General features: G+C 25.2%; 2 protein-coding genes across 2 annotated transcripts; one reads left to right on the forward strand and one right to left on the reverse strand.

The window, feature by feature from the left end:
• Window positions 1–1,611: 1,611 nt before the first annotated feature.
• Window positions 1,612–4,819, forward strand: LOC136091216 (uncharacterized). The gene is made up of 3 exons (XM_065818327.1): window positions 1,612–1,759; window positions 2,219–4,351; window positions 4,646–4,819. Exons 1-2 carry the CDS (start codon window positions 1,757–1,759, stop codon window positions 2,978–2,980), a joined length of 765 nt encoding a protein of 254 aa, XP_065674399.1. The 5' UTR covers window positions 1,612–1,756; the 3' UTR covers window positions 2,981–4,351; window positions 4,646–4,819.
• Window positions 4,820–8,938: 4,119 nt separating this feature from the next.
• Window positions 8,939–21,618, reverse strand: LOC101235039 (TWiK family of potassium channels protein 7). The gene is made up of 6 exons (XM_065817363.1): window positions 21,482–21,618; window positions 16,545–16,815; window positions 14,673–14,853; window positions 13,061–13,253; window positions 9,884–10,070; window positions 8,939–9,580 (listed from the first exon to the last, which is right to left on the reverse strand). The coding sequence occupies exons 2-6, from the start codon at window positions 16,812–16,814 to the stop codon at window positions 9,377–9,379; spliced, it is 1,035 nt and encodes a 344-aa protein (XP_065673435.1). The 5' UTR covers window position 16,815; window positions 21,482–21,618; the 3' UTR covers window positions 8,939–9,376.
• Window positions 21,619–25,786: the final 4,168 nt, after the last annotated feature.

Below are 25,786 nucleotides of genomic sequence, written 5' to 3' on the forward strand. Positions count from 1 at the left end.
TTGACATTGCATTTCCAGCTATCTGGATTTCTGGTTCTTTTACGTCCAACTTTTTTTTTGTCGAGAGTTGCTCTATTGGCACAACTATTTCTAAATCCGTATGTAGTAGCTTATTGTGGAAACTTGAATCGACACTGTAGAAATAAAAAGTATAAACTTTAGCTACATTTAAAAACAACATAATATTAAAAAAAAATCAAAAATTAATGACAATTGGAATTTCATAAGCATCGTAATTAGCAGGGTAATATAAGTTATTTTTTTACAGTTAGGAAATAAATAATATAAAGAATTTAGTCTTACTTAAAGACTTTGCACATAGTTATTTAAAGGCACAATATATATAGTTATACATATAGTTATATATATATATATAGTTATACATATAGATTTATAGTTAGTTAACTACTAGTACTGTGTATGAGAGCTAGTCTTAAGTTATTTTAACCCTTTAATGCACGATATTTATATAATAGTTGATAATGCACGATATAATAGTTGACTATTTTATCGTTAAAAGAACATAAAATGGAATCCAATTATCGGAAAAATAAAATTTTCCTTTTTATTTTCAAATTTTAAAATTACCATAGTAATAGAAACTACTTACGAGTCGGTATTAAGTAATTCAAAGTCAACTGTTTCTTTTGTAACTAAACCAATAAACTTACTTGACGACATTTTGAAAATATCAAAATAAAAAATCACGTGACTTGCGCTACAACATTGATTTGCAGATTTGGGCATTAGAACATTATAATACTAAAATGTTTTAAAAAAGTGAAATAGAATAAGATAAAACTAACAAAATACGTAAAATTGTAATTAGAACAAAGTCAAATTGAATAAATCTTGACGAAGCAGAGAAAGTAATAATTTATTGATAAGTGGAAATAATACATTATACTTTTTTAAACAATAAAAATTGGTTTTTGCAACAACAAAAAAATTTGTAGATAAACAAGATAATACTGAGGGGACGATATGTCATCACCTTATAATATGACATAAAAGTATTTGTAAAAAAAGCGCGAGTTGAAAGTATCTTTGAAAATTGTTGAATTGTTGCACGAGGATTTTTTATAAGAAATAAGATAAGGTTGATTATTTGTAGCAAAATTCAATGATTTATAAATTACTATTATATATATATATATATATATATATATATATATATATATATATATATATATATATATATATATATATATATATATATATATATATAAATTAGTAAAAGACACTTATCCAACTTTTTTCTTCAACTTTAAGTTTCATCATTGCTGGATCATCAGGAAGAGAATATATATATATATATATATATATATATATATATATATATATATATATATATATATATATATATATATATATATATATATTCATATATATATATACATATATATATAAATCCCTAAATAAAATCATATAATATATGTTTTATATATAATATATTAATAATATATTATATATAAATCATATATTATATAACTTATATAATATTATTTAAGTTAATGTGCCTTATTGTTATCTTAATTTTATTTTTTAATTTGATTAATTAATGTGCCTTATTATTACCACAAAATAATATTTATACAAAACATGGTTTAATATCATTACTTTCATAATTTATATTGTAATTAGAAAAGAAATAACAAAGAAGAAGATAAAATGGTCAAAGCTGTTCTTGTTAAGTACCTTGGCGAACAAAAAATTGTTATTGCTAATAATAGCAGTATTATTGATTTTTTTAATAATGGTATGCATATTTATTTTTAAAAATTTCAGAAATACACATTTAATAATGTTTATAGATTGTTAAAAATAATGTAAAATTTTTACATAATATTTTGCTTAAGTAAAATTTTTGCAAATGTATATGCATGCTATTTAATATTTTCATTTTAATTCTTAATCAAGTTTGCATAGAGTAACTTTAAAAACAGACTGCGAAACATTTCAATATAATATATAAAATATATCTTTATTTATACACATATATATATATATATTTTATTTTATTATGTTTTATTTTAAGTTGCTGCTTTTAAGTGGGGTTGTCAAATTCTGGTGTCAAAGTTACCCCACATTACCTTTTTAACTTTTTAAACTTTTTTTAAATAAATTTGAAATAAGCTAAGAGCCTACAAAAGATACAGATCTGAAGAAAAATTATGTTTTGTTTTTATTTAGTTTCAAAGTTATGTTTTTATTTTAGTTTCAAAGAAGTTTGCTAGTACTAGTGGGAACATTTGTGGAATCACATGGAATGGATGTAATGTCGATGAAGATTTTTTTTGCCATTCTAAATGAGCAAAATCTGGAAGTTGAGGCCTTGTCTTTGCCAGTGTCTAAACTTTATTCAAGCTCTTTCTGCCAAATGTCATCATGCTCACCAGCAGAATATTGTTCAAAGCATTCATCCAATCCTCCACTATTGACTTATGATGAGACATCTAGTTCACACCAACAATCTAGTGACCATTCAAATTTAGAGAGCGCAGCCGATGTATCTGAACCAGTATTTATTCAAGAAGCTTTAGCTCAAAAACGTGCGTTTTCACAGTCTTCATTGACAGGCGTTTCCAGTCAACTATCTTATACTGCTCAAGTGGCTTTCGCATCTAATCCACTAACAAATGCAATCCAAAAACTAAGGTTAAATTGTTGTATTTGTGATTTTAAAACATATAGACCTTATATATTGATATCTCATCTTAAATTACATGGTCAGGCAGGTTCAGTAGTATGCAATAATTGTTTTACTAAATTTAAAAGTGTTAGAGGTTTTCAACTTCATTATAAAAACTGTCTCATTCCAATTACTATGATTGAAGATGTTGAAGAAATTGGTGACACTGTTGAAGAAATTGACATGGAGATTCCAACAGAGAATAGAAAGCTTGGTGCATTAGCTCTACACCTGAGAGGAAAATATAGATGTTCTGAAAATGTGTCAATATTATTTTTTCAAATTTAAAAGATATTTTAACTGATAACACACCAAAAGAAGAGCTTTCTACAATTTGCCAGCAATTACCAGCAGAATATTTAAGAAAGCAGTACTTTAAAAATGCTTTCAATGTACCAAAAGTTGAATCTATTTCTGAAAATGGCTTACAGGGATGCTATATTTCATTTAAATAAATACTTAAGTTTATTTTGATATCCCGTGAATATGATAAGTGTTTAGAAAATTCTTCTGAAATATTGATTTCAGAAGAATTCATTGTTTTCAGATGATTTAGGTATTACCAATCCAATAGGTAAATCGAGAGGAAACCATAAGTTGTAGGTTTTGTATTTTCAGTTGTTAAATGTAGCTGATTATAGCCTCAGTAAAACTTTTTCAATATATCCTTTATCAATAACTGGTTCTAAATCAGTTAAAAATAAAATCTTTATGAAATCACCTCTACTTGATTTAGTTCAATTTCTAAATGAGCTATCTTTGTTTGATTCCTCAACTCTAACCGATACTAAAGGTAAGCGATTCACAGTTAAATTGAAGAACTTCATTGGTGATTCGTTAGCATGTAATGCAATTGCTGGTTTTAAGGAAGGCTTTAACAGGAAGGTTCTTAGGTGTTGTCGAGTTTGTAATTCTACTCGTTCAGATATGCTTATTCACAATAGACATTCTCAGTGTATTGTTCGTGGTATAGAAGAACATAAGATAATCATAAGAACTTGATAATCCACTTCTACCTCTTAAACAACATCAAAAATGGTCAAAATTGTATGGTGTTCATTCTGCAAGCATTTTATCAGAAATTAGAAATTTTGATGTCACAAAACAAGTGCTTTTTGATCCCATGCAGGATTTGTTAGAAGGTGTAATACCTTTACAGATAGAACTTTACTTAAATAACGCTGTTTGTCAAGGTTTATTTACACTAGATAGCTTAAATGACTTTGTAAAGTGCTTTTAGGCAATTAATTGAGTTTTATATAGGCGGTGCCATTGTCAGGCTTACATCCTGATATTGATGAAAAACATTTTTTGACTTAAGAAGCACTTGATCATTAAATGTTATAGTTTATAACTTGTTCTAAGTTTTTTATTATAAAAATAATTTTGCATTTTTTTATTTGAAGATTTTACCATGACAAGTTTAATAACGACTTTCTCCTAATATTATGGTATTAATATCTACTTGCATATTGATTTAGATTGATAAAATTCTTTTTATTGGTGACGTTAGACAACAACTCATTAATTACTTTACATTAATTCTCCCATATCCCAACTCATACTATCATTGAAAATAGAATTCTTCTGCACAAAATATTTTTTTCAAAGTTAAAGTCGACTTGTCTTGGCTTATATCCTTGTTATGGTCAACGATGGGTAAGTGAAATATTACGTTTAATAATGTATTTGTTAGTCCAATTTGCTCATACTAAAAGTGATAGTATTAATTTTGCATTTAAAGATTTTATTCTTTTTAAGTTCGTGAACTTTTTGGTCTAAATAGATAATCATTTATGCATTATGTATTATTAATAAGTAAATTTTAAAAGTTAATGTTTTTTAAAGTTTTATTTGACAATTTATGCATTAATGTTTGTTTAGCAAACAGCCTCATGAGTTTGCTATTACTTTTTTTTTATAAACTATAAGATTATATTTTGGTTATGTTAGGATCTGATTTTTAAAAAGTTGCCAAACAATTTTCGACAACGACAGTATACCAAGTGTCACAGCTTAAAGGTGAAAAGGCTTCCACAGGTTTCTGTTTCAAATAACAATAGGAAACTTAAACCTGTTGTGACTGAATTGGTAGCTAATCAAGAGCAGCTATTAAACGATGTTGAAGTAAGAAAAATATAATTTATGTATTTAAGCAATATTTATATTATTTAGATATTCTTGTAAATAGTTTTTCTCTTAATTTATTCCGGTTTTTATAAGAATAGTTTTTATAGCTCTTGTATGTTTAAAATCGACTAGTACTTTTCATTTTAGAATGAATTAAAAAAAAAAAAAACCTTCACAGCCAACCTTGTCCATTTTAAATAGACAACTATTTAATAATGAGACATTCAGTGTGATACCAAAGAGAATTGGTTTTGCTCCTACACTAATGCTGGAGGAAGCAATTCGTTTTTATGCTGATTTCAAGGATGCTACAGTCAAGATACAAGCAATGTTGTTTTGGATTTCTCCAGAGTCTGGTAACCACACTGATAATTTGTTAAAGCTCCAGCAGAAACTTATTTCCAAGAAGACATGTGATAAATTGTTTATGAAAGTGGATGTAAGTTTATCACCTGAATATTAGAATTTATTTTGAATTAAACAACATGCATGTCTATGTTTCCATGAAATTACTTTTCTTCAGTCTCTTTTTTTGTAACAGTTTAATTCTTTCACAAAAATGATTTTAAACTGGAATGTATGTGAAAAACTGGAATGTATGTGAAAAACTGGAATGTGTACTTTAAAAATTTTCACAATATTTTTTTGCAATATTATTTTACTATTATACTATTATATATATTTTTTAGAGTGAGTCTATTGGAGAATACATTTTTTAGTGTGAGTCTATTGGAGAATACATTTTTTAGTGTGAGTCTATTGGAGAATACATTTTTTAGTGTGAGTCTATTGGAGAATACATAAGATTGCCAAGTTCTTATGGTCCCCAAGTGATTTTTAATCACAAGGAGTATGGCATAAGGAGTCAACACGGTCTTGAGATGGACACTCAGCCATTAGTCAGCACCAGTGAGATGGTGGTGATTTTAGTTATTGTGTATTATTTATTGGACTTATCATATCCATCTTGTTTTGGGCAGTTGCTTGGTTTTTTTCAAGAGATATGTGGATTTGAACAATTTATTTTCATATCAAAAAAGTGCAATGCACTGTTGAACTCTTTTCGAAGTAATGTAAAGTTTGTTTGAAATATATATACATGATCCTAAACTGCATGATACTATATATAGAATAATTTATAATGATTACAAACTAATACTAATAAAAGTATTTGCAAAGCATTTGACCTGCCATTGGACATTAATTACATTTTATCTTTATAAAGAAAAAAAAATTAAATTACAGGAAGTTGCAAATGTCTTAACTACTGTAAATTTTCACACATTTGTGGAATTTACTGACACTATTATAAAAAGAATTCTTTAGAAATGATTACTTATGCTATTTTTTTAAAATGTTTTTTTAAAAAGGGTAGTTAATGTAAATATTATTTGAACTCATTTATTTTTATAGTTTTTTAGGAGAAACTTATTTTCGTAGCTACATTTAAAAATTAATTCAGATCTTTTGTTTAATAAGCATTTTTGATTTGCATGTGTAATTATTTCAAATTTTTCTTGCAGGCATAGTATGCATTTTTTGGAAATATTGTTATATGCAGGCGCTGTATTAAGGATAGACCAATTCAGTATAAAATCATCAATATTTTTTTCTTTTAATTCCCATATATATTTTGACAGCATGGTGTCTTTTGAATACTTTTTATTCTTGAAAGATTGCTTATGATTGGCAAAACGTTTTTTCCATTCACCCTCTGTTATGCCAATATATTGTTTATCAGGTACATTCTTAGAGGAAACAACACATTTATATACCACATTTTTTGATAAACAACTTCCACTCATTGGATAATTGATTTTTTGTTTACAATTACAATTTTCTGTAGTTTTTTCATTTAGGGTTTCTTTTTTGTTTAACAAAGCCTTATTGTGACCTTTTATAATTCTTTCCATATTTTTTGTGCAACTGTAGGTAACTTTAATTGTATTTCGATTAAAAATTTTACGTAACTTATTAGATCGCGGGAAATGCTTATCGAACAATTTTAAAAACACTTTTCCTATGTTAGTAGAAACATTTTTGCTATATGGGGGGTTGAACCAAATTACATTTCTATTTCTATTTCGTTTTTTTGTATTCTTTTTTTCAGGGTCAAATTTTAGTTTAAAATTTTCAAAACCACTTTTTTTTAGGGCATCTTCAAATATTCGTTTAGAGGAATTGAATACATTTTCATTTGAGGAGTTTTGGTTTAGTCTGTTATTAATTGAAATCGGGATTTGTTTTAGAACTTGGGTGGATGGTAAGAGTTAATGTTAATATATAATAGTTCATCGTTTGGTTTTTTGAAAGGCTTATATGAATTTTCCGAGAGGTTAAATGTGACATCAAGAAAATTCACAATTTTTAAATTTATGTTAATTTTGATTTGAAAGGCAAACTTTTTAAAAATTTTTATAATATCTTTTCTAATTTTGTCGAGCTGTGGACCAGATTTTCTACGCATTACTATTAAACCATCGTCGCGATAAAGGCCTAAATCTTTTATATTGATTATTTTACTTAACAAATCTAAAATATATAGTCCAACAAATTCACAAATTTCTGCTCCGTCATAACTGCCCATTGTTACATCAAAGCAGTCATGTATGTTTTTCTTTTTCCAAGTTTCCTTATTAAAATAAAGTAAGGTTTTTCTACAATGTTTTTTTATACGGATTGTGTCATCAGCGCCTGCATATAACAATATTTCCAAAAAATGCATACTATGCCTACAAGAAAAATTTGAAATAATTACACATGCAAATCAAGAATGCTTATTAAACAAAAGATTGGAATTAATTTCTAAATGTAGGCACGAAAATAAGTTTCTCCTAAAAAACTATAAAAATAAATGAGTTCAAATAATATTTACATTAACTACCATTTTTAAAAAAACATTTTAAAAAAATAGCATAAGTAATCATTTCTAAAGAATTCTTTTTATAATAGTGTCAGTAAATTCCACAAATGTGTAAATATTTACAGTAGTTAAGACATTTGCAATTTCCTGTAATTTAATTTTTGGTATAAATTGAAGTTTTATTAATTTGATCATCCATTTCTGATGAATCTTTGTTGATGAAACACAGTGTTAAATGGAAAAAATTTTTGTTAAGTGATTTTCTACTACTAATATAATTGCTCTGTTCTTTTAAGAACATTGAGCACTCTATTGTGTAGAATACTTTTTAAAGTTGTTTAAAAATATATATATATATATATATATATATATATATATATATATATATATATATATATATATATATATATATATATATATATATAAAGAGAGAGTTTTGTTTTTAGTGAATTGCATGGTCATTATAGAAGAAAAAAAGCATATTTTAAGAATACTGAAATTTCCTTAAACATAACGGATAACATAACGGGTAATTACCCGTTATCTCAGGTTTTCAAACATAACGGATAACATAACGGCAGTTACCGTTATGTTATTTTCTTACGAATTATACATTGAACAAAACGGTAATTACCCGTTATAAAACACGAAAACTGGCGTTATGTTTTTAAAAATTATAACAGGTAATTTTTTTACTGTGTAGCTATATTTGCATTCATCAATAGTTACTTATCTTTTGGCAAAATTGTTTGGGTTAGTACAAACAAATCTAAACTTGAATGTCTCCCCAAGCAACAGAATCATTCAGTAAGAATTACTTATTTTCATAACCACTTCACAAAAGCTAAACCTCTTCTAAAAATCATGAGGGCTTTTAATATTTATGAAATAAACATACTCAAAGTTACACATTTTATGTTCCAACATCAGTTTAAAAAAACTCTAAAAGATGAAATGTTTTTGTATTTAATATTTTTTAATATTTTATTTGACGGAAATTATCTTTGAATTGTAAATGGTTACTGATAAAAAAAAACATAAAATAATATCTTTTATATCTAAAAAAAGATGGGCGTTTGAGATAAATATTTTGCATTCATAGAGTCAACATCTTAAAATTGTATTAGTACACGTGTACTAATACAATTAATTAGTTAACCAAGATATCCATAGAAAATATTGTTTTATTAATCTTAGTATTGTATTGCTTGTGTTTATGTTTATTCACTCTGTGGTGCAATCAAAATGAAACATTCGAAATTAAGTGGTTTGTTTTTTAAACTCTAAGGATATATATTACAGTTATTTACAAAATATTTATAGAGCTTCTTTTTAGAATATTTCGTTGTGAATTTGACAATTTCAACTTCCTAATATAAACTCGTCATTACAAATTAAAATTAAACAAAAAAGTCTAAAAAATATTTGAAAAATTCCCCGTTTTAACAATTATTAAACACGTATATTTTAACTATATAAGGTATTGAGGTTATTTCAAAACCATTTTGAAATTATTTCCACGCACCACCCACCACCAAGACCCTATTATCACCAAACTCATTAACTTATTATCACCAAACATATTATTTTATGTACTAATTTATAAGCCGAATTCTTTGATTCTAAAGTAGGATATATGATAAGGTTTGTATATTTAAATGTATGATAATTTTAATTATTTGCTTTAATATTTAGTTATCACAATCAATAGCTTTAGTTAAAGGAGTACTCTCATTAGGAAAAGTTTTAGTAAGCTTTCTTTCCAATGTTTCAACAAACTTTATTTTTTGTTTTTGCTTGTGATATTGGATTCGAACTTTAGCAATAATCAAATTTATAGTGATCGAGACTGCAGCAAGTCCAACATATAGCAAAGTGACGTGAAACCAAATAGCCTAAACATAGTTGAAATAGTTCATTCTAAATAATATATATATATATATATATATATATATATATATATATATATATATATATATATATATATATATATATATAAATATATATATATATATATATATATATATATATATATATATATATATACATACATATATATATATATATATATATATATATATATATATATATATATATATATATATATATATATATATATATATATATATATATATATATATGTATATATATACATATAATAGATAGATAGACATATAGATAGAAAAAGTTACACCTACTTTTGTACCTTGCGGAACGATATCACCAAATCCTATTGTCGTCAATGTTATAAAAAGAAAATAAAGTGATTTAAAGTATGACCAATCCTCTAAACACATAAAAACGAGTGCATCGAGTGAGAGGAATATCATGATAAAAGTAATTGCTAACCAAACAGGAGCGTTTAATTCTGTGACTCCTTCCATGCTAAAAGTATTTATAGTTTATAATAAATTAATTGTGACTTTGTAGCAATATGCTAAAGTATTATTTTATCAAACATTACTTTATATAGCTGTATATTACTATATACTTTGCTATATATTACAATATATTTCAACATACTTTGTATATTCTAATATACTTTATATATTTTAATATACCTTGTATTTTAAGTTATGACCCAGGGTAAGAGTTTTTATACTATAGTAAAGAAATCAGTACCCAAGTGCAGAAGTGTCTTTAGCTTCAGCTGCCCATCCCCTCCCCCTCCACGTGAGACAAATATAAAAAGTTGGCCTCTAACAGCGCTAATTTAACGGAAAAAGGGACATATTTCTATTTTTTTTCAGGAGAACCTAATTTAAAGGTGCCCTAATTTAAAATAGCCTTAGGCCCCAAAATCTCTTAATCCGGTACTGGCCTCCAGGTCTAGAAAAAGGCATAATGAAATTACACAAACGTTTCAATAATTATATTATGATCTGCACAATCACAAAGTCCAAAAAATCAATCAAACAATGTTTAGCTTTAAAACACCTTTCAACGTCATTTAGTTTCAACAAAACTATCGATAAAACTCTCGCTGTCAATTTTATATAGTATTTCACATGTTTATATATAGTTTTCGTTTCATTTAATTAGTCTTGCATATTTATAACCATTACTGCACTTATTTTGCTAATACGTAAATTGTTTTAAAGAAGGAAAAAATTTGAATAAATCCAATAACTAGCTATAAAACAGCCTTGAAAATAACCCAGCCTTAGTTACCATGTTTTTTTAAAGTATTATAACATAAAAAAATACAGTAGAACATTGATTTAAAATTTCTATTAAAATAAACATTCCGAAAACGTAGGTAAACCTGGTGCTTTCTCTTAAAACCAATCGATGTAAATATGTCAAGCTGTTTTTGCAATTAAATAATACCTACAATATATTAGGTCTTAAGATAACTTTTATAAAACAAAAAAGGTTCTGAATGAAAAAATGGCTTCAAAAAAAGATTTTAAAATGGCCTTGACTTTTGCAGTGGCTTACCGGCATTTGCCCGTGATAACCGTGGGTAAAGATGGCACTGCCCATAAGTGTGTTCAATATAAATATTCGCTGATTTAAAAAAGAAAAAGAGGAAAGACACAAATAAAACAAGGTAAAGTTTAAAAGCTGAAATCCTAATATTCAGACAAAAACTACCTTAAATAATAACAAAAATAACCATCAAAAAATATATATAAATTTTTTTATTAGTAGTACATTACACATTATTAGTATAATTACACAAAGCAATAATATTTTATGACCTACCTTACCCTATTTTTTAATAAGCACATTTTATTATAGAAATTATCAAAACATTTCATTCACAAACAAAATTTCATTCACAAACAAGTTTCTGTTACAAAAATAATAGTAGAAATTATCAAAATATATACCATATTTTTTTGATTCCTAATATTAACGAAAAAGGTTTTTTTCACAGTTTTTTTTGTTGTTGTTGTTTTTTAAATGAAATTTATTTTATACTATAGTATTATTGTAGGCTATTGTAATAATATTATTATATGTTTTTTATAATATACCATTATGTGTAATATTGATATAGTATTAGAATATTAATGTGATCAAATTTTTTTTTTATATTATATTGTATAATGGTTAGTGTATAATTGTATAAAGTGTATAATTGTATAAATTTAGTGGTTATTGTATAATTGTATAAAGGCTATTGTAATAATATTATTATATGTTTTTTATAATATACCATTATGTGTAATATTGATATAGTATTAGAATATTAATGTGATCAAATTTTTTTTTTGTGATGCTCCTTAATAGTGATATCCGGAAAAACCTACCCAGATCCTGCCCATCCTCTGTGCACCCCTGACAACATTTTGATGCAAACGAAGGTAAAACTCAAAGCGCAAAAGGTGTTCAAACCGAGTTTCGAACCGAGGTAAAAAAAAAATTAAATAAACAGAAATCAATTGTATTATTACATAAGAACAGAGCGTTTACATACGAACAGGGTGTTTTACATTTTTACATCTTTAGTCATAATTTTGTGAAGTTTGAATGTTATTATTATGTTGAAGAAAATTAAAATAATTAGAAAATTTCTATTAAAATTTTTGAGTTTGATAAAAAGATAAAAATCTTCAAATATATAAGTGAGTACGTTATAGCGGGGCAAAAAAGGAAATAAGTGAGTAATTTTATACCAGAGCTTAAAAAAAACTTTGATTTTAAAGCATTTTATAAAATTATATAATTATCTATTATAAGAATTAAATCTATAAAATGTCTAAAAAAAGTAATAATAACAGCTTTGTAATGAAATTTTTGAAAATTGATTATCACAGATTTCTCTGTTATATAAAGAAATTTAAAAATAAATCTTAAAAGTGAAATTTTTAAGATTTATTGTTTTCAATAATTTTGGGACTTTGAAAAATGTAATAATAGTCAATAAGCATTTAATTGTAGTTGAAAATTTTGTTTTTAAAACATATTTAATAGAATATATTGTAAAAACTAATTAAAATTACTGAACATTAAGGATCACATTGAAAACAATTTAAAAAATCTTCAAATCTTGGTGTTTTATGCTACATGTTAACTATTTTGGTGGTGAACCTTGTTGAAGAGTTTTAGATGTTTTGATGAACCTTGTTGAAGAGTTTTAGATGTTTTGATGAACCTTGTTGAAGAGTTTTAGATGTTTTGATGAACCTTGTTGAAGAGTTTTAGATGTTTTGATGAACCTTGTTGAAGAGTTTTAGATGTTTTGATGAACCTTGTTGAAGAGTTTCAAATACTTTAGTGAACTTTATTGGAGAGTTTTAGACGTTTTGGTTAACTTTGTTGGAAAGTTTTAGATATTTGGTGAACTTTATTGGAAAGTTTTAGATATTAAAACATTTTGGCTCTTATTTTTATGATTTAAAAAATATTTAACACTTTGAACACACCTGTCGTACTTGTATCCGGAGTATAAATATTTCTGTACATTATTCACAATGATTCGGCACAAAGTGTTTATGTTAGATGAAAGTGTTTTCCCCACCATTGCAAGTAAAACAAGTGTTAGTGGAATACCAATTATGGCATACAGAACGCAAAAGCTACGCCCCCACGCTGTGGATGGTGCTAAGTTTCCGTAACCTGAATAAAAATGGCATGTTGAATACTAATAAATAACTATTATAGTAACTGTTAATCAAAGTCAATTAATTATCTAATTTTTATTATATAGTCCCGATGATATATTGTATAAACTAGATATCTAAGTTGCAGTTAAAAATTTTTCCAATAAGCTAAAGATAATTCAAAAACACGTTACAATAATTAAAAATATTTATAAAAGTTTTTTATGACCCTAAAAATTATTATATTTCATAAAAATTATTATATTTCATAAAAATTATTATATTTCATAAAAATTATTATATTTCATAAAAATTATTATATTTCATAAAAATTATTATATTTAATAAAAATTATTATATTTCATAAAAATTATTATATTTAATAAAAATTATTATATTTCATAAAAATTATTATATTTAATAAAAATTATTATATTTCATAAAAATTATTATATTTAATAAAAATTATTATATTTCATAAAAATTATTATATTTCATAAAAATTATTATATTTCATAAAAATTATTATATTTAATAAAAATTATTATATTTCATAAAAATTATTATATTTAATAAAAATTATTATATTTCATAAAAATTATTATATTTAATAAAAATTATTATATTTAATAAAAATTATTATATTTCATAAAAATTATTATATTTCATAAAAATTATTATATTTCATAAAAATTATTATATTTCATAAAAATTATTATATTTAATAAAAATTATTATATTTAATAAAAATTATTATATTTAATAAAAATTATTATATTTAATAAAAATTATTATATTTCATAAAAATTATTATATTTCATAAAAATTATTATATTTCATAAAAATTATTATATTTCATAAAAATTATTATATTTAATAAAAATTATTATATTTAATAAAAATTATTATATTTAATAAAAATTATTATATTTCATAAAAATTATTATATTTCATAAAAATTATTATATTTAATAAAAATTATTATATTTAATAAAAATTATTATATTTCATAAAAATTATTATATTTAATAAAAATTATTATATTTAATAAAAATTATTATATTTAATAAAAATTATTATATTTCATAAAAATTATTATATTTAATAAAAATTATTATATTTCATAAAAAAGCTTTAAAAGCGTCTGTCGTTTCACTTTTCTATTCAAAATTTAATCTCTTTCTAATCGGAAATAGATTTAGAAAACATAAATTGTTATTTTACAAGTATTCTAATTTTCTCTTAACACATTTACATAAATAATATTTATATTTAAAATATATTTAAGAAAAGAAAAGTTTAATGACATTTGTTTACAAATTTAAATCCGTCATTTGTAAAAAGGGCAAAAGCGGCTTCACTTTTCGAATCGAAGTTAAACACCTAGTCTATATAATATACCATTGTATAGTCCATTAACTTTGATTATGCCTACCTATTGTCGTGACTACAGTAGAAGCAAAAAAGACGGATTTTGGTATTGTCCAATCGCTTCTTTCCCATTCCTCTCGTTCATTGGAAATCTTCTCAATGATTTTATCAATTTTTTGAATATCCGTTAAACTGAGTGTATCAAAAGTGCTTGACTGTCGGATTTCTGTCGAAGTATTTAACGTCTAAAAAAGTATATTTGATTTGAAGTTTAAATGTATTTGAGATATTAAAGACAAATGTACATTTGTTAAGTCCCTGACTTTGTGTCCGTAAACATTCAAAAACATCGCCTTTTTTTATTTTTAATATTTTCTAGTTGTTTATGAAGAACTTTTTTTATCATGTTTCATGTATCAGCTAACAATAAATGCATCATAAATATAATCATACCAAATATTAATTTAATCATATCAGTAAGTTTAGTTTTTACCATAAATATTTTATATTTTTTGGATTTAAAGGTGACAATAATTCATCTACAAATCACAAGATAATATTATACTACTATAGAAAAGGTATGGACAGGGCCCTTACTATGGGCGCCTGCAGACATTTTTTTGGGTGTTGGGATGGTAGTGGGGGGAAATAAAAAGACATACTTTGAAAAACATGAAAACTAGAATTCATTTATTTAATGTAACCGCAAGATAATACAAACATAGTTTTCGAGCTATTTTGTTTTTTGGCCCTGGCATAAGGGTTTTGAATAAAATAATTTATATTAAAATTAAAAAAAAATTATTAATATGAACCAAAACTACTCTTTTATTCTTTTATAGGTATTTTGGGCATTTTTTTTTTTCGGCAAATTTTTTAATGATAATGTATCAAGATTATCGTTAATAAATTTGCAGTATCAATCTCTAACCATGTCAGTTCGTTAAGTTGATGAAAAATTGCAACGTTGGTTTGATAAGAAGCAACCTTAGCACCTAAAAACTTAAACCACCGTTGTGCGCCAATTTATAAACCTGTTATAAAATGAGTTATTTCAATTATGATAATTAATGCCAACTGCAGTACTTGGTTCGACCAACGTTGCGCCTAAAATTTAAAACCTATGGCAGGCCAAAGTATTGTCAACAACGCTGACTATATACAACGTTAACGTAGACACAATGGGCAGCTGATGGTATGTCAACACGAGCTAACCTAACGCCAACTAAAACGCTTTGTTGGCCCAACAATCACAACTAAGTTGTGCCTGCGTAAGGCCTACTAAGTTGTACTGCTCGGTACATGATAAAAATCAATATATATGTATATATACATATATATATATATATATATATATATACATGCATACATATATATATATATATATATATATATATATATATATATATATATATATATATATATATATATATATATATATATATATATATATATATATATATATATATATATATATGTGGATGTTGTGGATGTTGAAATATTTTCGTATTTTGTGCCACATTTGAGTCTCCTTAAAAAATAAAAAAAACTCAAAAGTCCTAAAATATCTCAATTTCTGAGATATTTTAGGACTTTTAGATTCTGGGGTTGGGGGGGGGGATTGCATGCGCCCATCCCTCCTCCTCCTGGATCCGTCACTGATTGAGATTCTAAGGTACAAAACATTAACATATCAAAGCTTTTGTCAGACTTTAAACCATAAATTTAACTTGTGTAAGATAACATATTTTTTGGTCTATCTTTACTTAAGTGGATATTTAAATGGATGTGGTCTAAAAATATAACCTTTAAGACACACTTTAACCTTTTTGAGTTTATTAATATAAATTACAAAAAATATATTTTATCATTTTTTTTTAAACCTTTTTTGTTGTAATAACTTTTTTTATAATTTTTTTTATAAGAATAAATTTACCTGAAAAAAATTAAACAGCATTTTCACTTGCTCTATTTTCCGTGACGAGTTAAGTGTGTGTCTTTCCAACAAGTAAAAAACTAACCCACCAAACAACAGATAAAGACCATTAAAAAGCAGTAGTAAGAGCAGTGTCCATTTGTCTTTTTTTACTTTTTTAAGAGTTTTTATAAACATTTGAAAAATGGTTTGCTTGCTTTCCGACTCTTCGTCTTCTTCTTGGAATTGTGGAAAATCATCTTTTGTCTGCTTAACTGATTCGGATTCCATTCTAAAAAATTTATGCAAAAGTTATATTATCAACAAAGAAATATTGCTAAAAACAAATATATATTATAAACAAAGAAAAAATGTTATTAACAAATGAGTATTACTTATAATAAGTAATATTTTAAAACAATATTTTAATGTTTTTTAAAAAGAAAACAACAAAAGAACATGTTTCGTTTTTGCTAAAAATGAAACATGTTCTTTTGTTGGAGTGTTGTTTTGAAAAAACAACAAGTTTAAAAAAATTTTGATACAATCGTTTTACATACATACATACATACATACATACATACATACATACATACATACATACATACATACATACATACATACATACATACATACATACATACATACATACATACATACATACATACATACATACATACATACATACATACATACATACATACATACATACATACATACATACATACATACATACATACATACATACATACATACATACATATATACATACATATATACATGCATACATACATTTGGTAACGAACGTCATTTCTCGGGCCACTTGGACGTCGTACATACTTTTTGGAGACAATGGTACATGTGTACCATTAGTTTCAAAAAGAATAAATTTAGATTCGTCTGAGAAAGCTACTTTTTTCCAGTGTTTGTTTAGTTTAGGAGATCTTTGGCAACTAGGAACTTTTGATTCATTTTATCAGTGTTCGAAGTGAGGCGGGATGCGGCGAGATGCCATACCGTCACCTTTTTAAAAAGTAAAGACCTTTCCGCCACCTTTTTATTAATCTCTATACATATGAAAATGATAAGGCTGGATGGTATTTTTAATTTACCGAATACTTTACTTTTTTTCTTCACTTCAAGCACTGCTTTTTACTAATAAATGGTTTTTTAATACCAATACGACAAAAAGTCCCACATCGTGGGACTTTTTGTCATTTTAATAATAAAAAAAAAATCGTTTTAATAATTAAAAAAAATCGTTTTAATAATAAAAAAACCAAAATGGTCAGCACAATTAAAACATGCAACAGTCAAACCTTGTGCAGCAATAGGATCACTAAAGAGAGCGTTTAGATTGTGGAATACTTTTATTGCTTAAAACACCTTATGGCACATTTGTTTGATCTTACCCCGAGTATTAAATCCCCAACGGGCTCCTATTAACAAAGCCGATAAAAAGTAGTTATGAAAACTTCATTCTGAATTTAAACTTATATGCAAGGGCGCGGCAGAATTTTTTGATGTTTCCGATAGGACACTTTCACGCGTTATCAAAACTCCAAACATATGTATATTCATATCTTGCCAAATGAAGAGGTTTTGCAAATAATTAGAATGGCGGAGGCCTTGAAACAAAAAGTCCTAAAACGTTTGCCCCTCTCCTTCCTTCCCAAACGTGAGGGCCTGTGATGTATTAAATTTTCAACTTTACTATCTTAAACTTAATTTATCGAAAGATTTTAAATTTCGTTTTTTTAAATAACTTTTACATATTACTCAAGAGCAGGAAGAAGTTTAATTAACTTTTACTTATTACTCAAGAGCAGGAAGAAGAATTATTTGATATTTATCGGATTATGTATCCTATATACATTAATATTGTAAATATTTTAAAGTATTTGTGTGATTTAAATTTTGATTAAATTATTTGAAATTTAGTTCAAATTTTTTTTTGTAACGGGTATTTAAAATGCTTGATTAGGCATAGGCTACCTCAATTATACCCTTTGTTCCATTTTTGTCCCTTATCATTTTAGGGCTTAAAATACAATGCTTAGAAATAACTGCCTTCAAAGAAAATATTTATTTCTAAACAGATCGGTTAACATTTGAAATATCGTTACAGAATATAATATAAGAAATTTTTTGATTTTATTAACCCTCTTTTTTGTTTTTATAGAACAAATATTTTTAAATCAACTTTTTACATGCATGCTTCTAAAAAGCTTAAATGGGCTAAGAACTCTCTCGAGTTTACCATTTATGATTCAAATTTACACTTATGAATCTTAGCACTTTGCTCGAATTTTGAAAAACTTTTTCTATTGTTATAAGATGGTCGAAGACGTTATAAGATGGTCTTTGGCCCACAGTGTTTAGGGCTTAAATTTATAAAAATAATAATAATTTTTTTTTTTTAATTCTTTCAAACCTTTTTAAAAATTAGGTTGAAATGCCATTGCTCCAAAAGTATACCAGCCTCAAACTTAAAAATGAAAGTTACATAAAAAATACTGTTATTACTGAAGTAACAATAATTTTTTATTTAATTAACAATAAAGATTTTAGTCATAGAAAACAATTTTTATGCATTTTAAAATGTGCATCATCTGTTTTGTTGTTCATAAATCGTTTTAAAAGTTGCGTAATCGTTTTTAATATGCATAAATAATTTTAAAATGTGCATAATCACTTTAGTGATCTTGTGCACTACTTTTTCTTATTCTTTCATTAAACATTCTATTCTAGCATGTATAATGTATAGAATATAGAATGTATAGAACTATATAAAAGGATTAGTATTCTTTTTACTATTAAAGTAGTGTTGAAAAAGAAAGTATAGATAAGTTTATATTTATAAAAAGAATTGCTATAAGAAGAACTTGGAAATGCAGATAGTTGTTCAGACACAGAGCCAACGACACCAGGGGAGGGGGTAGTTTTATTAAGTTTGGTTGTCGAGAACTTAATTCTCCGTAGGCACCAACAGAAAATTTAATTAATAAATTAAAATTATGTTTTTCATTACAATCTTTATAAAAAACATGTTTCAACAGAGATAATTTGGGTTTTAGAATAGGAATGGGAGGAGATTGCTAAAGGATAAAAAAGATATGTAATATCATTTTTTTGAGTCTTTTATGAAAATTCAATTAAAAAACATATTGTTTTATTTTCAATACTCCTTATAAAGTTTAGCAAAAGGTGATAATCAAATAAATAGCCAAATTCAAATTAAGATAAATAAACTACAAAATTATGACTTTTAAAAAATTCTTTATGTTTTTGAACATAAAGAATTTTTTTAAAATTAAATATTATTACAAATATTTATGTTTTTGAACTATTTACTGTTTTAGATTATTATATTTTTTAATTTTTTTTTATTTAGTTTTTTTAAATAAATGTTAAACACATAAACCAAATAATACATTTGTATTTTCACTAATTTTTATTACCAAATAGACATTTATGAGTTAAACTAAAATGTTTGTAATTTTTTGAGTAATCATTTTTTACAAAACTAGTAAATTAGAAAAATAACAGTCGTAAGTAACGACTGTTATTTTCTTTATTTTGGAAATTAGATATAATAATGTTAAATTGTAATAAAGTAATAAATTTTTGAGTAACATTATTATTATTTTTGAGTAAACTTATTATTATTATTGTCATCATTATTTTTAATTTGAAAAATCAAAGTTTACACCTGAAAAAGTTTATGCAAAATATACAATTTTTCAATAAATAAAAAATTCAAAAATAAGTTATATCATTTTGAATCAAATTGTGCTAAGCGTATGAATTGGATACGTAGTCCTTAAAATATCATTGTAAAAAAACATATTTCAAATTAATATTTTTTTAAAATTAGACAATTATAAGTTGGTATAAAAAAGATCTATGAAAAAGTATAAACCAAAATGAAAAAGTTCTTGAAATTGAATTCCAAATAAGATATTTTCAAAAATAGAAATACCGCTCAGACTTTATCTAATCCCGCATCCGTATCCATCTCTGTATGAGCATTTATGTTCATCGATGCGTATGCATACATATCTCGTAAGCGTATTCAAATCTACCCATGAGTATCCGTAACCATCCCCTGTTTGTATACAAAGAAAAAAAGAGATAGATACATCTATATCTATCTTTTCATATCCATTACACATGCATATTTGTATCATTTATGCGTCCGTATACGTCCGTCTCTAATTTGTAATATAAGTTTTGGTTTGAAAGAGCTGTTTTGTTATTTTAAATCATTGCATTTTTGACGCCAATACCTCAACGACTGTAATACTAATAGGCAGTTTAAATACCGTTCTTTATGATATATAGTTATACGTAAATTTTTTCCAGTATAGACTTTTTACCGGTTAGCCTCTCTCCAAAACTTAAATCGTTTAGTTCAGTGATTTAGGTTCAAAAACATATGTTTTGACTAAACTTTTGAGTTTTCTTACAAAAATTTATAATGCTCGATTGGAAGTAAGAGAAACCCTCATACATTAAACATTCTTTATTCGTAGCTTCTCCTTTTTTTCTTTCTTTTATTCTTTTATTCTCTTTTCTACAAAAAGTTTAACCTTATAATTCTTCTATTAGTTATCTTATGTTGAAAATTATAACTTTTCAAATGAATAAATAAATATCAATCTAACATATATTTCAAAGTAAACGAGTAACAGTTCTATGATCTTTTTTTATATAACTAATCTTCGATAAATTAATAATGGAAACCTAATCACAAGTTTTTTTTTTTGTCTGGGAAAAGTCGGATTCCTGGGAAATTGTATTTCATATGGATTTTACACGCCATATGACTTTACAATTATATTCTGGTATACATTTGTATTTTAAGATTTTTTATTATTAAATACTCTTATATCTTTATCTTTGTTTATAATATTACTTTATTATATATATATATATATATATATATATATACTTACGAATTTCAGTTGCGTGTTTCGTGTTTTTTTGGAAAAAAATATCTTTAAGCGCTATTTTACAAAATTCTTCTCTCTCTTTTCACTTTGTTTTTTTGTTTTATTTTGTTTTGTTTTTTATAAAACATGAAATTACAGCTATTCTTTTTCGAGTTCTTTGATAATTATTAATTTATGTTTCTTCAGATACTTATTAATTATTTATTTATGTTTCTTTACAAGGATTCAAATAAAAAGGAAATCACAAAACTAGAACTTTACATTTGCATACTTTTATCGTCAGTTACCTTAATAAAAGACTTTAAACAAAACAATACCGAAAATAGCAGTATTTAACTAAAATCAGCATTGAAAAAAAAATTCGAAAAGAAAAAAAGTTATAAATCTTATAATGTTGTGCGTTAAAAAGAAAGAAAAAAAAAAAGATTTGCTATGATAGTAATATCTTTTAAAAAACCTTAAACAGGTGAATTTATTTGGTAGGTGTTTCTTGGTAACAGAATAAGGGACTAAGCACTAGAGACCTGAACAGTATAAATGTACTAGGGAGTTGTTCTGTTCCTACATCAGTGATCAGTCAATATAATTTTTTATTTTTAAAAACTTTTCTTCTTTTTATGTGTTTTAGGGGAAACGAACTCAGAAAAAAAGCAAAACAATAAATAACTTTTTCTCTATTTTCATAAGTTTGTGTTAAAATAGTAACTTTTTAAACACCATGATCAGGGATGGTACCAGCATATTTGGTCTTCGAGATATCTAACTTCCAGATATGGAGCAAACTCCAAACATTTATATGTTTATACTTATCCTTGTCCTTTTTGAGATAAGGTTAAAGGTTATTACAATCGAAATTTATTTTATGCAAACTAAAGTTATTTTAAGTATTAAATACCCTCGGTATATAACATTTAAACAGATTATATGAAGCATTAGCATTTTTTTATAACTTGGAGAACCGCGGCTGTAATTTTAAATTATGAAGTGAAAAACTCGGACCCATACAACACAGGTCCCAAAACGTAAAAGTACCGTAGAATAAATTTTTAACTAAACAAGTTAAAAATCTAAAATTTATCTTTAACAATCTAAAATTTATCTTTACACAAATAAAAAGATTACTCAGTCAACTATTTTTTTAATAATAATACAAGCATAATAATAGATTCTAAAAAAAAATTTAATTGTATGGTCTTCAGTTTCTACAGTTTAAAGCTTTAAATATTTTATTAGTTTCCTCACCTCTGATAAAATTCAAACAAATGAAAAACTCTTTGAATTCTTTTATTTAATTGTATTCTTCCTAAATAACTGATATAGTAAAAGGATTATATATATATATATATATATATATATATATATATATATATATATATATATATATATATATATATATATATATATATATATATATATATATATATATATATCAGTCATAGCTGCCCGCTATACTCTAATGTATTCAAACAGTGTTTTTAAATTCATATTATATATGTAATAAAGGAAGTTATTTTACATAACTATTTAGAATATATAAAAAAAAGGAACAATATTTTAATCAAGTAATGAAAGTAGTTAAACATAAAAAAAAAAAAATGAAATTCAAATTATACCTTGTTAAAATGTCATTAAAGCAAGTTAATAATAATCTTGCGTATTCGCAAAGAAAAATCATCATGGAACTACAAACGAGTCTCAAAATCTACTGGAACTCATATATCCACTGTTGGAGGAGTTATAAAAAGATATAAGAAGACTTATTGGTCAAATGAGCTAAAAGACCGGGAAAAAAAATAACTTTTTAACAATAAATCAGTGGTAAATAAGATTCGTTGTTATTTTGAAAAAAATCCAAGCTTGTCAAGACTAGTACAAGCTCTACCAGTACACCACTATTGCATTTTTTTTACATGACAGAGTTGCTCACGACATCACAAATATCATCTATTATATTAGTAAAGTCCTGCAATATAGTAGCTGCATCACCACCAATCTTTTCTTTCGTACCAAAAGATTTACGATGATTTCCCGAACGTCGTTACAGAATCTGACGTCTTTGAAAATTATTATTTCTTTTTCATGTAACAAAGAAACAAACTCATGAAGTTCTTGATTTTCTTCATTTAAAAAATTTTATTTGTTATATAATGCTTTAATTTCTTCTAAACTTAAAAGATTTATCATATTATTTTCATTAATACAATTGCTTTTATTTTGTAAAGCAATTTTTAAATTACTTTTTTAGCAACTTCGTTTCTCTTATTTTAACTCAGAAATGTTTAAATCTGAACTTTAAAGAAACAAAATAATAACTAATATCTTTATTTTAAATAACTCAATAATTATTATTTTAATTTTTTAGTTATGATACTTTAATTTTGTTTCTTTTTTCAAGGAATTAATTTTATTCTTTTTTATTTCCAACTGAGTATCACGGTTCTTTATTTTTTTTTGGTTAATATTTCTCACATTAAATGATTTTTTGGACTTGATTAACTCTGTTCTCAATAATGTAAAAGTTTTCTTTTTCTTAATAAAAGTTTTTAACAAAGTTAAGTTTACTTTTGATAAGAGAGAACTTCAAAATAAGTATTTGTAGATTGTTTAACATATTTTCAAAATCCTTTAAATGCGCAAAACAATCCAATTTTAATTCAACTAGCACAGTTAGCCTTAACTAAATTTTGGTTTTCTGAATTGTGTTCAAATTAATTTCAACGTTTTCTGAAAGAGTATATTTTACTGATCACTATGTATATAGTCCACCAAATCAGAAAACTCCTATTAAGTAATAATGGCATTTTTAAGATTTTTACGCGCCTTTTTTGTATGTCTTTTTTGTGGTCGCTATGTCATATGAAAATAAACAGCCATAACCATATAATTTTTAAATTTCAGAGCTGTTTTTTGTATTATAACATTGCTGATGATCGATACCATACATGGATTGTGTCCAAGGTTGGTATACTTAATGATTTTTAAATAAATAAATATATTTAAAAAGTATATATGTCATAAACGTAAAACCATTCACATAACTGAAAAATTGGATACCTTGTTGAACTCAAAGAAACAAGATTTTATAAATGAATCAAATCTCATTTTGCTTGGTACTAACATATCTTTATCTTTTTAAGGTGTAGGGGTATAGTTAAATAAACAAATGTTGTTGATCTCAGGCAGAAAATTAATTTTGACATTGACTGGTCAAAGATGGCTATCGCGGCTAAAACACGAAATGGGTAAAATGTTATTTTATTTGTATATCTATTGTAAAGAAATATAAAATTATAATGTTTTATATAATTTCAGGAAACTAAAAACTTGCAGCTGTGAAATATGCAAAGTTGAAAGAACGCAGGGAAGGATACCCAATAAAAAATCTGGTATAAAGAGTTTTAAAACGGCAGCTATTAGTCTGCGGTGTAGTTCTTGTCTGACTAAAGTTAAAAGAGGATTGCATCATAAATGCAATGCAACAACGCTCAGGTAGAAAACCTTTTTCATAACTTTGATTATTTGAATGTGAAAGGTTGCATACCATGTTCTATAGAAAACAAGTTCGTAAATGTAATTTTTCAGAAATAACATATCAGCTGCATCCGGATATCAAGGTATTAGAAAAACCATATTAATTTGCGTTACTAATAGATAGATAAGTGAAAGAAATGTTAAGAATAATAAATCAAAAATGATAATTTTAATTTTAAACCTTTTCAAGTTTTTGAACCTATAACCTTTTTAACAATGTAAAGTTGTCGAAACCTTTTTCATTCAGTCTCCATAGTTTTGTAACTTATTTAGATGTCAAGGAACAAATGGCTTCTCACGTTATTAAAGAAAAGCTATGTAATGAAAGTGGTAACACCATTTCATTGAAGACATGAGGTACTGAAACTATCTCTTGGATCTGAGAATACTCCAAAAACAACCAATTTTACTCACAAAAATCTTCTTTATATTCAGAATTCTCTTTCCTTAAGTAACCATCAAATGATGAAACTTGCTAGTATGACAAGATAAAATCACAATACTAATACAAATTTAATTCTGCATAATAAAATGATGCAATATTTGGAGTAAAACTGATTATATAAAAAAATTAATAATTACAGAGTTGTTGAAAAAAGAAGAAACGCTGTAGAACATGGACTGAAAGATTGTGTCTCTGATTTGGACAGTTATCTTCTCCAATTATTTACCGAAGAAAATATTTTATTTGAATTTAAAAACAAAGATAAAACTTTGGAATGTAAAAATATTAAAATAGCGTACTGCAATGATGTTACTCCTTTTATTAAACTACTC

The sequence above is a fragment of the Hydra vulgaris genome, chromosome 14 (genome assembly GCF_038396675.1).
Source record: "Hydra vulgaris chromosome 14, alternate assembly HydraT2T_AEP".
Classification (NCBI taxonomy): domain Eukaryota; kingdom Metazoa; phylum Cnidaria; class Hydrozoa; order Anthoathecata; family Hydridae; genus Hydra; species Hydra vulgaris.